This window comes from Podarcis melisellensis (assembly GCF_964234715.1).
Source record: "Podarcis melisellensis genome assembly, chromosome: 2".
NCBI classification, from domain to species: domain Eukaryota; kingdom Metazoa; phylum Chordata; class Lepidosauria; order Squamata; family Lacertidae; genus Podarcis; species Podarcis melisellensis.
The window spans coordinates 68,782,119-68,796,463 of record NC_138529.1 but is presented as its reverse complement, the minus strand read 5'-3'; the positions used below and the strand labels follow the sequence as shown (position 1 = coordinate 68,796,463).

At 43.4% G+C, this 14,345-nt stretch overlaps 2 protein-coding genes across 3 annotated transcripts in view; both read left to right on the top strand.

The window, feature by feature from the left end:
- The first annotated feature begins 2,184 nt into the window (after positions 1-2,184).
- On the top strand, positions 2,185-5,878 carry GPX1 (glutathione peroxidase 1). The gene is made up of 2 exons (XM_081900401.1): positions 2,185-2,523; positions 4,945-5,878. The coding sequence occupies exons 1-2, from the start codon at positions 2,200-2,202 to the stop codon at positions 5,281-5,283; spliced, it is 663 nt and encodes a 220-aa protein (XP_081756527.1). The 5' UTR covers positions 2,185-2,199; the 3' UTR covers positions 5,284-5,878.
- Positions 5,879-8,069: 2,191 nt separating this feature from the next.
- Positions 8,070-14,345, top strand: part of USP4 (ubiquitin specific peptidase 4) — a 35,098-nt gene continuing 28,822 nt past the window's right edge. For both annotated transcript variants that reach the window (XM_081900259.1, XM_081900258.1), the window contains exons 1-6: positions 8,070-8,195; positions 8,622-8,749; positions 10,219-10,349; positions 12,525-12,651; positions 13,279-13,424; positions 14,187-14,245. In XM_081900259.1, coding sequence (XP_081756385.1) covers positions 8,074-8,195; positions 8,622-8,749; positions 10,219-10,349; positions 12,525-12,651; positions 13,279-13,424; positions 14,187-14,245 — 713 coding nt within the window. In that variant the 5' untranslated portion in view covers positions 8,070-8,073. The remainder of the gene's footprint in view (positions 8,196-8,621; positions 8,750-10,218; positions 10,350-12,524; positions 12,652-13,278; positions 13,425-14,186; positions 14,246-14,345) is intronic.

Sequence of the window (14,345 nt, the reverse complement as noted above, 5' to 3'; positions counted from 1 at the left end):
AATATTGGGGAGGCAGGTAAGCCCCACCCAGCATAATCAATTACATGATGCAACACACACACACACACACCATATAAATGGCAGTGCTCATCAACGTTTGGGAGGTGGCCACCTCAAATATTTTATTGGGGGAGGTTTAGGGGCCTTGGCCCCTAGGAGTTGGCTCTTATGTACCACATGTATATATTTATTATCCCTTTGTTCCCAGGGTAGATCTTTATTCCCCCTTGTTCCCAGTGCAGATCTTCTACCCTAGTGGGGACACCATTTTGTGCTTTGTTTCAGGTGCCCTATCAGCATCCGTAACAAACTACATTTCTCAGAATTATTTGGGGGAAGCCATAGATGTTTAAATTGTTATTATAGTGTGCTGATGGGAAGTTTTAATTGTCTAATGCAATGCATGCCTGCAGTAGAGGAAAAGGAGGAGCTGGGTGTTCTGACTCCTTTTGCTCACTTCTTCAGAATGGCCTACTGGGCCCAGTCCTTACCGTGGCACCACCCAGAGTGAGGAGGTGTCCAAGCTGGTGTAGAAGCTTCTAGAAGAGCAGTGTGGGAGGGCAGGTGAGCTATTAAAGGCAAAGGAAACCAGCTCTTGCTCAACCTGAGGCTGAGCGGTTGCTATTTATTGTTGAATGTTTGACTGCCACTCCTATTGTAAGCCTCAGTGCTTTTTATTTGCAGTTATTGCTCACCTGGACTTTATAGCATACTGCAATACTGAGGGAGCTTTGAAGTATTTCCACTGAAGTCCAACACTGAGGAACTACTAAGATTGCTAAGCGGAAAATATGAACTTTTTTTCTGGGGCAATAAGGAAGATCTAGATTTACGCAATGATTCTACATCTACTTGTCTGGGAGTAAGCCAAATTGAGTTTAATGAGACCTACTCCTGAGTTGGTACATTTAGATTTCAGCATTTCAAAACTTGCCAGGATGGTGTAATTAACAGTCACAACTTTAAGCCCAGTTTTCTGAAACAAAGACTTTTCCTTCCAGTTCTAACACCAGATTGTTCTGGCTATTCAGAACCTGATCTACATCTTTCCAATCCCTAATTTGTTTCCTTTTTTAACAGTTTCTCTTGTACAATATAAAATATCTAATAACTGAGGCTGGAGCAGGTAATCCTTTCAGTGGAAATAGTACTTTATAATTCATTTTTTAACAATAAATGGTGTATAGAGAAAATGCACGGGGAGATTTTTGTTCTTCTCCCACAGTACTAGAACCCAGGTCGTCCAGGTTGGGCATTTTGTTACAGTTCCTTTCCTTTCCTTTTTCTTAAATGAAAGAAGTGATGAAACCTTTTTCATTTTTATCCCAGCCCTCCTATATGATGCTCAGGCTAGCATAGAAGCTCCCCACAGTAATCTGGTAAACTATGACCAAACCTGCACAGAGACGGTTAGCAAGCAAGAGACTGCCCCAAGAGCTTTAAGGGGCAGCTACACATTTTGCATTCCCCACAGCTGCCTTCAGAAGGACTTGTCACTTGGAGAAGGCGGCTTGGGTTATGGGAGTCAAATCAGAGGATGCTGAACCTGGTTGCCTAATTTTAATTTCCTTATTTGCATGGAAATTCGAAACAGAGATGAAGCCCAAAACGTTAAAAGGAACTAGCGAAATAAGCAGCTACCTTATCTTTAAAAGACATCTGAAGGCAGCCCTGTTTAGGGAAGTTTTTAATATTTATGCTGTATTGTTGTTAACACTCGATTGGGAGCTGCCCAGAGTGGCTGGGCAAACTCAGCTAGATGGGCGGGGTATTATTATTATTATTATTATTATTGCGTTCTGAGCTCCAAAATAAGCTTTGCTGTACTCCCACATCATGAATTCCCATGACTTCGAGACATAAAATGCTCTCCTCTCCCCAGCAGCAACAGAAGAGTGGCTGTGCTTTACGTGAGGTGGGATCTTGAAGAAGAGAATGATTAAACTAATCCAAAAGGGAGAGAAACGCCAGCAAACCACGCTGGCTTCGAGCCAAGCAAATCACTCATTCGCAGTCGGCGTTTGAAAATGACCTTCGAATCGCAGGGTTCCCGCGCATGCCCAGAATGCTCGCGGCAGGGAAGCGGTCGGAAACGGGGTGGAGTAAAAGAAAGCGGGTTTATCGGCGGCAGACGCGGACAAAGCCGATGGGCGGAGCTTTCTCCCGCTAGCCCCACCCACCCCAGGACCAGACAGAGCCATGGCGAGGTGGGTGGAGCTGCTGGGCGCGCTGAAAAGGGCCAGAGGCGCCTCCGGGCCGCGCACTTGCTCTGCATCCTCGATGGCTCGCAGCATGGCCGGAGCATCGCTGTCTAGCCTGGCGGGAGTGCTGGTGCGGCCCCTGGGCGGCGGGGAGCCCGTCGACCTGGGCTCGCTGCTGGGCCGGGTGGTGCTGGTCTCCAACGTGGCTTCCCTCTGAGGCACCACGAGCCGGGACTTCACGCAGTTCCGAGAGCTCCAGCAGCGCTTTGGGCCTCAGGGGCTCACGGTGCTCGCCTTCCCGTGCAACCAATTCGGCCACCAGGTACCGTAGCCGCCGTCGAGGGGGCGCGGCGGGCGAAGAGGAGGAGGACGAGACCTTCCCCTTGGGAGCTTTTCCTGCTGCGTAGGGAACGAGGCGCCCTTGGGCGTCCCAAGCTCCCAAGTCGGCTTGTAGGTCTTTTGATGGGGGGCGGGGGCTGCTTTGTGTGGAGGCTTCTCAGTCCTAGCTTTATAGGAAGCGCACTCTGCACATGGCCAGAAGCTTTATTTTCTCTCTTGCTCTCGATGGAGCGGGGGTGAACCTAGTTCTTGGAAGCTCTATCACGGCTCCCAGCCACCTCTGCCTTCTCTGTGATAAGAACCGCGCCTTCCCAGATGCTGAAACTGATGCCTTCCGTATCGCCACAACATCCCCCCTTGCTTTACAGGCTCTTATCTGGGCATAAGAGTGCTTCGATGATGAATGCCCCCCCCCAAGCTGGCTTTATGCCTGCCGAGCACAGGAAAGGTTTGCAAGAGCCCCTTGGGGCATTGATGGGGGGGGGATTGTGCCCCGAGGAGACACTTAATCCAGTTGCTCTACATCTCAAGTCAGCACCTTGTTGGGTGATTATGGAGCGGAGAGAGGAAGCAAGGGTTTGTTACATTTTCCAGCACAGAGCACCCTACAAGTTGTGCTGTAGACATTCGGCTGCTGCTTTTGCAACCTTACTAGTTTCCCGTCTGCTCACAAGCTAAACTGCGTAATGGCTTCCTTCCCACTCAATCAAATGCCGCCGTTTCCGTGCATCTCCTCTTGTGTGAAGTGGAAAAGAGGATGGTGGTTTTGACTGAACCAGCTACAGCTACCTCTTTTGAGAAGGGCAGCATTTGGAACTTCATTTAAAGTGCTACTGTACAGCTTCAGCAGTCAAGGAGAATACTGGGAACTGTAGTTTAAGGGAGCTGCTTTTGCAGTCGACGGTTTTCAGGATTCTCCATGACTATTAAAGTGGTATATTCATACTATAAATGTATTCTCCAGATGTGAGTGGAAACTTTGTACACCAAGGAACAAAGTGGGGAAGGCTGCATGGACCAGTTGCTCCTCTTGTTGTTGGAGCAGGTAGTGACAAGCAGTCAAATTCAGGAATTGAAACATGCATTTTACCATTGTAATTTGGAGCATGTGGATTGGGAGGTGATAGTTTGGTAAGGCTTGGAAGTCTGCAGTTTTCAACCAAGTAGCTGGCTCAAAGGATGGCTACTCTACCTCTGTTAAACTAATAAAGCAGCTGTGCTCTTACAATACTTACTGGCTCAGTCATTTTGACAGATCTTGCTCAGTAAGGGGTGTAAATAAGCTTCTTGTTTTTCAAACCCTACCTGGCATACAATAGGAAATCCTATTCCCTTGTCTCCAGTCTGTTCTGGAGGCTCCCCAACAGTCCAGAGCAGATGGGGGGGGGCACACAAGGAGTGGAAGAGGAAAGCTTGTTGCACAAGTGGAAGGAAGTCCTTGTCTTAACAGGATGATTTTGTTGCATGCAACCCAAAAGGTCTAGGACTAGGTCAAATCATGGCAGAAGACAAACTGATGGTTGCTGATACTGGCATGTACAAATACCTGCTTCACCAGAATTGATAAGGGTGTTGTAAAATTTCAATTCCCAGCCACACCTTGGAGGCAGTGTGCAGCAGGGACATATTAGTGTTACATGAACTGAGGCTTGAAGTAGTATTTCTCTGAATGGGACAAAAAGCAGTGGGGTACTCAAGGTGGGGCAGGGGATGAAGCAGTTTGTATAGTCAAAGTGTACAAAGCTGAACTGTGCATTTTGATTGCACATCTAAACCCTTATGCACAAACTTCCAATTAGGGTACTTGCCTAAACTGTGTGGCAACATCACAATCTGCTAGTAAGGGCTTAAATTGGAAATAATTTAAAAGTGCTTTTTATTGCTTCATTCCCCACCCCTCCTGCCCAGTTATTGAAGACCTTCTGCTATTTGTCAAGAGACATCCACAGCACTACCCCAAAATGTCTATCACTGCTTGGGCAATATGCTAGGGAATATTTAAGTCACATCAGTTGACTTATGTTTGAGGAAGAAATTATTTGTTCTGTAAATGTTACTTTCAATGAGGAACTTGAAGTTTCAGATCCTACTAACTCCTTGCAACTGCAGCAGAGCAGTTTATAGAACTAGTAGGTAAAACTTGCTTTTCTCCATAACTTTAATCTCCATATGTTTGCTGAACTAAACTAAGATACTGTAACAAGTAGCAAGTTGCGATGAAAGGGAATGTTTTTGCCCAGTGTTTCTGCAAAGCTGCTATTGGCATGGTGAAGGGGTTGGTGAAGCAAAAGAAAATGTCACATAAAGCAGAAGTCAGTAGCCTGGTTGGTGCTGCTGTGGCTGTTTGCTACACTTTGTTCTGACATTTGGAATTAAGCATATATCTTCTCTCTCCTTTTTACAGGAAAATGCCACCAACGAGGAGATCCTGAATTCACTAAAGTATGTCCGCCCAGGCAATGGGTATGAGCCCAACTTCAGTGTCTTTGAGAAGTGTGAGGTGAATGGGGAAAACGCTCACCCACTCTTCAAATTCCTGAAGAAAGAGTTGCCGTTTCCACATGATGACCCCGTGTCTCTGATGACCAACCCACAGTTCATCATCTGGTCCCCTGTGTGTCGCAGTGACATCGCATGGAATTTTGAGAAGTTCCTCATAAGCCGTGATGGAGTGCCTTTCAAGCGTTACAGCAGGCGTTTTGAAACCATCAAGATCCAGGATGATATTCAAAAGCTGCTTTAGCGAGTCACCAAGAACCAGAAAATGTGCCTTGCAGAAATGTCTTCTCTTTTTGAGCTAGGCTATTGCTTAGATGATGTCCTAGGTTAAGTATGATACTTTCCATATTAGAGTGAATTGCAGATCTGTCCTAGATTAGACTGGGCTGATCTAACCAAATAAGCAGAAGAAAGTTGCTTATGCATCGTAGCAATGAAACTTAATTGAAATGCAGGAATCTATTTGCCGTGATGTAAGCTAAATTATAACCCTTCCTCTAATGTGCGAGGCAACCATGTATTATGTGATTCAAGGCTGAGTAATATGAGTGGCTGCTTTAATGTGTGGGTTAAATCCTACTATGTGAAGCAGCCCTCTATGTGCCAAACTCCATGCTGTTTGTCTGTGTGGCCTTATCTTGTTTTTCAGCAATTCATCTGTTTACTCTGGCAGTAAGTTTCTATTCTCCATCAAAATTTTATTTATGATGGTGCTTCTTCTAAACACTTGAAGGACACTTGATGTATTTGTAAAATTTTGTATGTGAAGATGTAGTTAATTACACTAGGGGAAACAGCAGTTTATGAAATTCTATGCCAATAAAATGCTTCAAAGACGATTATGTCTGTATCTTTATAATATGGCTGTGTAACATTAGGTAGCAACTAGTTATTTGAAATCTCAACCTAAGTTCATTTAACACATTACCAAAAGAGCTGAAGTATTATTACTTAAACCATGACTGAGCAGGTCCCTTGAGAGAAGTTCATGGCTGCTGCTACTGCAGTTTCTGGCCTAAGCCATGGTTTTGCTTAGTATGTTGTCCAAACCAGAGCTTGTACATTGTCTTGCTCTAGGGCAAACCATGAGCTGTCATTAAGGTATGTTCTTGGTTTACAGCTTAGTTTGTTTGGAGAAGACAAACCATGAGCCTGCATTTAGACAGCATGCTAAACCAAAATATGGCTTAGCCCTGGGTAGCATGCCAGCAGCAGAACCAAAGGAGTGCAGCAGTTATGATGGCTCCAAGAATCTGTGTTCATGCTAAACTACGATTTGGTTTAGCATTATGTACTGACTGAACTGAGACAAAAAAATTCCCTACAGCTGTGGATTGACATAATAAATTATTTGATATAGGCTGGGTACCTCGCTTCTACTGGCAAAAATTCTACATAGAATTCTACCAAATCATAGTCCTTATTAACAAACTGGATTCAATAAGCAACATTACAAATAAATGTGGAAGGTAATTTGCTAGAAATAAAAAGGCTTGTTATTAGTTGTGTGGGACAGGAGTGGAAACTGGAACTAGATGAAAAATATACTACAAATGAAACTCAGCTTTGTAGATATTTGTGTGCATGTATCTTACCTGTGTCCTATTCCTGTGTCATTCTCTCTCAAATATGCACGCACAATTGACAAATATTGCAACAATGTTGTTTGCTCATTCCACACACGCCCCCGCATTGATTTATTAGATGGGTGCCTGAAGAATGTAACATACAAGAACAAAAAGGGATTAACAATACAATTACTATATAGTTATAACAGGCAGTTGTTAAAATGTGTAATTATACAAATTATCCTCATATCCTGTTGTCCTAAAAACACTAATATCTTTAGCATGGTCAAAGCACATCAAGATCTATGTTTTCAGAGGGCAATCATGCATCCTTTCTTTCCATTGAGTATCTTCCAGCCCAATCTTTCCCAGACCTTGTGTATGAAGGCCTTTGGAGGAACGTTCATAAATTGTTCATTTCAACAGCTGAGCCAATGGCTATGGAGGACTTACTTCAATTAGCAGAAACCAGAGATCTTGCAACCAATACTATTTCAAAAACTACATGCTGCTTTTTCTCTTGAAGATTATCTGATAGGACAGAGTAATGCTATTGCTCTTCTGTTAGCATATTTGTTCTGTTCTTTAATGTGATAGCTCAGTCAGATCTTTAGGACCATAGTTTGTGGTGCTGATTACAATTTACTTACATACTACTTTTCTGCCTACTACAATCTGTTCTGGAGAGGGTGCTAACCTCCAAAGCAGATTTGCCATGTCTTGGGGAGTTGCAGGGGAGAAATGGGAAGTCCCATTTACAGAAGCAGGAAGCCTGTTGCACAAGTAAGCAACTGCAATTCAATATCACCCAATATTAATGGTTGCGGCAAAAAGAGCCCAACATCGTGCCGTATATTTCCTAGACGAGCAGTCTCCAAAAAAGCTTAGGATAAAAAGGACGATTGCCATTGCCCTTATGCCAACCCAGCAGGACGACCCACAAGACCTTCAATATCAATTCACTGGGTTGGCTGCTGGTTTCAAGGAGTGGGATGTCCAGAGACAAGAAAGTGTCATGGCAGCATAACACCTAAAGAAGCCAAAAGGCAGCTGCACCAGCAGAGATCCAGGGGTCGCCAACGTGGTGCCCTCTAGATGTTGGTAGTTCTAGTCCACCGAATGCAGAAGGATCCCTTTATAGCCAGAGTCGCAATCTAGTTTGAGGCACGACCTGCAATTCTCAGCCCTTCAGAGGTAACTGACACCGCAGACCGAGCCTGTGTGAGCGACTGGAGAACGAGGGATTCCCTGCCGCCCCGCCCGGAAAGCGGCTCCTTCTTCCTCAGCGTCAAAACACGCCGCTCGGGCGAAGACGCTCGGGCCCGGCGCTCCCTGCCCTCCGAACGCCCGGAGGCGTCGCCGCGCCTGCGCAGTGCCGTTCTGTGCGCGCGGCGGCGGCGGCCGGGCGAGGAAGGATATCCGCAGTTGGGGACGGCCGGCCGGGCGAAAGCGCTTGCAGTACTGTCATGGCGGCTGCCGAAGTAGGGTTAGACGGCGGGGGAGGCGCCGGCCTAAGGCCGGACGCCGGGACGCAGCGGGCGGAACTTATGCCGCTGCTGGGGACGGCGCTGCGGCCGGGAGAGTCGTGGTGAGAAGGGAGCGGGGCCGTTGTGGCGGGTGGGGGCGGCGGGAGCGAGAGAGCGCGGCGGCTCCTTTCGTCTCTCGGTGTCAGGTTGAGAGCCAGGCCGCGCGCGCGCGCCGCCTCCTCCGCGCAGGCCCTCCGCGCGCTCGGGCTGTTGGCTTTCGAATGCGGGTGTTCGGAGGGGGGGGCAGCAGGAGGCGCGAGCTGCTCCCCCCGGGAGTTCGGTGTAGGTGGCAGGAAGAGGGCATGTCGGTGCCGGCCGGGCCCTCCCGGTGCCGGTGCTGAGTCACTCTTCTTCCGCCCCGTCCCCTCCAGCAACTTCGTTCACCTTTCCTGCCTCCCGCTCCAACCCTGCCCCGTTTGTTTGTTTTATTACTTTTTCTTCCCCCTTCCTCTTCTTCTCAAGGCGTATTTCCCCCCCTTTTATTGCAGGTTCCTAATTGACAGCCGGTGGTTCAAGCAGTGGAAGAAATACGTGGGCTTTGACAGTTGGGACTTGTACAACGTTGGAGAACCGAATCTCTTCCCGGGACCCATTGATAACTCGGGGCTTTTTGCAGGTAAAGTTGTGTGGAGAGGGGATTAGGATTTGGAGTTTGGAAAGGACTGGGAAGTGGAGGAGGGGAAATGTCACTGCACGGTACTACTTTTTGGACTATGTTCTGACAGTAAGGGAGCCAGTGCCCTTCCCCTCCAATCTTTCCCAGTACACTTTCCCAATTCTTAAGTAGGGATATTAGTTTTTCTATATGATAAGGCAGCTTGCTTTGGAAAAACTATGATGGAATCTAACATGATTGTCACATCAGCAGTTACTGCAATCATAACTAGTATTGTAACAAGTCTTAGAGGTTCCACCCTTAAATAAGTGTCTCATTCTTGGCTTCCACACCCTTCCTGTGGGTTTTTTTTTTGTATTTCTCCACTCAGCCTAGGCCTGAAAGCAGACGACTTTCCTTTTTTTGTAAATGGAAACTGAAAGAGTTAACAGTTACATCTGCTTCTGTGTTGTAAATCAGTTGGTTGCAAATCATTATTAGCTTCATATATTGTGTCATAGAACTTCAAATCATTAGGCATATCCACTGAATTCAAACTTGTGTTTGAATAAGTTTTTGATTCGTCCCCTGAGCTCCAGGTGCACATTGTTTCCTTGGCTTAGTACTGGTTCAGGTTTGTTGTGGCACAAAGTTGACCTTGGTAAGGTGATAACTTAAAATCTGAAGCCTGCTTCATACATGATCTTTCATTATTTGGGAGACTAGATACCTTGAAATCACATTTTCCTGTATTGCAAGAGGTTCCCAGTGGCAGCAGAAACAGTGGAAAGAACAGACCATTCTGACGTGCCACCTCTCTCCAGATACAGTCCTGAGAAATAACACTTGAGCAACTCTTTAAAAGGTTTAAAGTAATACATATTGTGGATAGGTAGAGCTATTTAAATTTAGCAGCAAAAGGCAATATAGATGCTGTGTTCCTCAGACCAGGGCTGGATCTAGACATATCAAAGAAGTGTTTCAGTTTAAAGCATTGTAAATTTAAACAGGGAAGACAGGTAGAAAAAAACAGGACTCCACACTGCTATCTGGTAGCGCAATATTATATCTTACATACAATGCATATAAATTGCTTTTTCTTTACCAGTCTAACTGAGTCCCAGGAAATCACTAGAAAGTGTGTACAAACATAAAAAGTTTAATTTTGCTTCTCAAAGTCTCTGAATCATATTGGTATAGGAAAGTCTTCCAGTTCTGCATTGTACTTTTTAAATAAAACATCAAATACTATACAGCTGGTTTTATTTGATTAATAGTTTGAAATTATGTGTGGAAGGGAAGTCTGAAAGTAGATTGTGAAATAATACCACTTGACTCTCTTCAAGACTCACTTTGATGTGGCTGTTTAAATTACCTTAAGTTAGATTTTCAGAAGTGTCTATTACTTTGAAAGTGTGTTTGTTTTATTCAGGATTTCCAGGAGAACTGTTTATCTTCCTGTTTATTGTTATGTTTCCTTTCCTTTTTAGACTCAGAAGCTCAGACTTTGAAAGAACATCTCATTGATGAGTTGGATTATGTGTTGGTTCCTACTGAAGCCTGGAACAAATTAGTAAATTGGTATGGTTGTATAGAGGGACAGAAACCAATAGTGAGAAAGGTAAGTGAAAATGATCTTTATGTAACTTATATTGTTTTGCCGCTTTGTGGAATCATGTCAGTTATCTCTTGAGCTACCCAGAGAAATGAACACTATAAAGAATATTTAGGTGTCATTTAACTGGTGCATAGGATAATGATATATTGTGTGACATAATAAGGTTGAATAACTGGAAATACAGGGTAGGAAATGAACTGCTCTTCCCAGTATTAGGATGGCTCCTACAGTTTCAGAATGGCTTTATAGAACGTTTCTTGCTCAGCTAATCTAGACTAGAGGAGAAAGTTTCTCTTGTACTCTGCCCTGTACTCTGTTGATTAGTCATTTAGCCAGAACACAGGATGAAGGGTGGTATCCAATTGTGTCCATCAGCTAGTGGGACTTGCTGTTCTCCTCTCCCTGCTACCTCTGTGGATCTCAAAAAACAGGAGCTGGGACTGAGCAACAGGAGCTCACCCCGTCGCGGGGATTTGAACCACCAACCTTCTGATCGGCAAGCCCAGGAGCCTCAGTGGTTTAGCAAATTGCTATGATCCATTACTGATCTTTCTTTTTTCTTTTATTGCTTTTATTATTGATTGAAATTGAAATGAAAAACAAAACCATCTCCCAAGTGTCTACCAAATGATTACATAACATTCATTCCTTTCCCTGAGCCAGAAGATTGTACCAAGTGTTATGTGTTGGACACATTACAGCCAGGCAAAAACATTCAGAGTATAAAGCAGGGCCAGTGAAGCGTGTGACCTATGGAAAGTTTACAGCAGGGGTCAGCAAACCACGGTCCAAGGGCCAGATCCAGCCCAATTGCCCTCAGGATCTGGCCCGCGGATGGTCTGTGGATCGTGTGGATTCTGTTCGTTAATTTTTTCTTCGTTTTTCCCCCCGCACTGCCATTTTTTGGGGGGCACCATTTTCACCCCTCTCCTCACACACCACAGCACCTCCCCCCTCCTGGTTGCTGACTCCTGGTTTACAGGGCCAGATAAAGGGACCTGGATGGTCATATTCAGCTCTCCTGTTTTGTTGTGGTAGAATTTTACAATCATGTTAATGGACTCCCCAATAAAAATGGAGCTTCAACTTGTCAAGGCATTGGATGTTCCAGTTTTGTGCCAGTGTTTCCCAACTCTCCAGAGCAACTTTAGGTGGGCAGTTTGAGGAAAAGAGATCTTGGTAAACCTGATTTTGCCCTTTGCCGTTTGGGTCTTACCAGGGTGGATTTGATTTAATCAAATCAAATCGATTTAAATCATTATCCAGTAAGACTTGGTTTAAATCATTTTTTAACAGAAAGACTCATTCTTGCTGGTATAATCTTAATATTTACAACCAAATGAAGGTTTCATTTTTGGAATATTAAATTTTCAGAGTAGTTTTTACGGTTATAGCAAAAATTACTGATTTGGTTATACTATTAGAAATACATAGACAGATGATTATGAAATTATTGTGAGGTTTAGTAAGTTAACAGTTTATATTTGGACAACTTTTCTGCTGTACTTTATTGGAAGGAGAAAAATGATCATTTCCTTAATAACAAGTTAAACAATTTATTTAACTAAAACAATAACATTATAGCATATGTATCCATGTTTGATAACTGATGATGTTAAACATGTTTTTCAAAAACTTAGACTGAGTTTTAGCACACATGAAAAACTTAAAACAAATCCTTATTTCCTGATGAATAGCCTTTGGACTATAATGTAACTTAAATAGAAAACTATCTTTAGAAAGAATTTTTCCTCCAAAAGCATTTTATTTTAAAAATTCAATTTAAATTTAAATTTTGTTTATTTTACTTATTATTATTTTTTAAAAAGCATTGATTTTTATCTATCATGGGTCTTACCTCTTGGTTTGAATAGCTAAGAAGAATAGTTAACTATAACCGTTGGTTGGTGTTGACTTCAGTGGAGCTAATTTTGAAATAAACACACTTGGGATTGGGCTGTAGAAACCTCTGCAGGATTATCTGATGCCACTTTGCCAGTTGTAGAACTAGAGTTAAAACCAAGGACTTCTGTTTTATGTGAAACTCTAGATGATGGCACTGTTATCTATGAGGCCAAGATATGGATACTTTGAGGGTGGAGCCTTTCAGTTTAGACTACATATTTGCTTTCAGAATAGTTTGTTGTACCTACTTTACAGGAAGCCTTTTCTTCCTAGGTTGTGGAGTATGGACTGTTTGTGAAGCACTGTAAAGTAGAAGTTTATCTTTTGGAGCTGAAGCTGTGTCAGAACAGTGATCCTGCTAATCTTATGAGCTCTTATTTCAGCAAAGCAGACACCGTTGGTAAGTAGCTGTTTGCTAACGCCACAACACACCTTGAAACACATCTACACCTAGTGGTGTCTAGTAATTTATTTAGATCATTAAATGGGGCAAGTATATTTTACCATTTTCTTTTTGCAAATTTTGTTTTCACAATCATCTGAAATTACTTCTTTTCCCCCTGTGAAATGGTGAATGCGTCTACTTATCTGATCCTCCTATAGCATTGCTAAACCACAATTTCACTCCAGCTTTTATTATTTGTCCTTAGAACTGACAGTTACTCTTCAGCTTTAGATGCTTCTGCCATTGTTCAAACAATCCTACCAGCAGACTGGTTATTTCAGTAGTAGTAGAATGTCAGCTTCAAATAACCCTAGCTGCATTTTAAATAAACGATTCCTTATCTTTTAAAGTGATAGTTAGTTATTTCAGGCAATACAGCTATAGTCAGAAATTAAATTTTACAGAAAATTGGTATGTACAGATACAGTTAATAATTCACCAGTGTAAAATAATCCAGAATTAGTATACACCTTCTTGTTTATTTAGCACTAGTAAATAAGCACGTTTTTACACTTTGAACGAGCCACACCTCCCAACCTAGTCAAAATACAGCATGTAATAACTTTGTCTCTTTCTTACCAGCTACTATTGAAAATGAAATGCGAAAGCAGTTTAATATTCCTGACGGAAAAGAAATTAGGCTGTGGAGCAGATACATGAGTAATACTTATGAGCAGCTAAGCAAACTCGACAGTACTATACAAGATGCGGGGCTCTATCAGGGACAGGTAAGAAGTTCAAATATCATATATTGTATTGCTCACCCTGTGGGCTGTCGACAAGGCTGCAATTTGTAAAAAAGTTACAATGGGAGGAATTCAAGGTAATACTATGGCTGTCATTCTGTTAGGGCCAGCTTTTCAGCTTGCCCGACTGAATTATTCCTCCTCACCACCACCCTGGCATGCTGTTCTGGGGGTTCTTCTGACACCTCTACAAGCCAATTTTGGGGCACGTGGGGGGGGGGAGAGCCCAACTGTTCTAGCAAGAGCTCTTGCTAGTAGGACTTGGAAGTTGGATCCCATCCCATGTGATTATGAAGTCATACAAAGTATTCTGAAATTTGAGCTAGTTTCTCAACTATTTGGCCAAGTTCAGTCAAACGCCAGCCGTTGTGGAAGAGCTACTGCATTCACAGCCTAGCAGCAATCATATAGAGGCAGCTGCATTTGGTGGCTGTTCCTGCCATTGTGTGATTTGTGGGCCTGAAAAAGACAAGTTGTGATCAAATTGCCACAGTAGTGTGAAAAACTCTTCTGTGTAGATGCTGATTCCTTAAATGGTAACTTGTAAATGCTGCTGAGTCAAAAGCCTGCCAGAGCCTTCTGTACATCCTAAGGTGTTAGCATGGGGGTTATTTAATTGGGAATCTCCTGTTTTGTAAGCACTGATTTGCTTGTATTTTTCTGCACGGAACCAAAGAAAGCCCAGACCTATAAGATAGCACTCCCTTTACCTAGTTTTACTATTATTTTTCTTTAACTTTAAAGGTAGTGTTAATAGAAGTGAAGAATGAAGATGGTACGTGGCCCAGGCAATCTCAGACAAAGTAAGTTTTTCTCTATTTATGCTTTCCGTTTCTCTATCTCAGTTTAGACATTGCAAAACCTGAACACCAAACCATGGTTTTGTGATGTCTGAATTGTGCC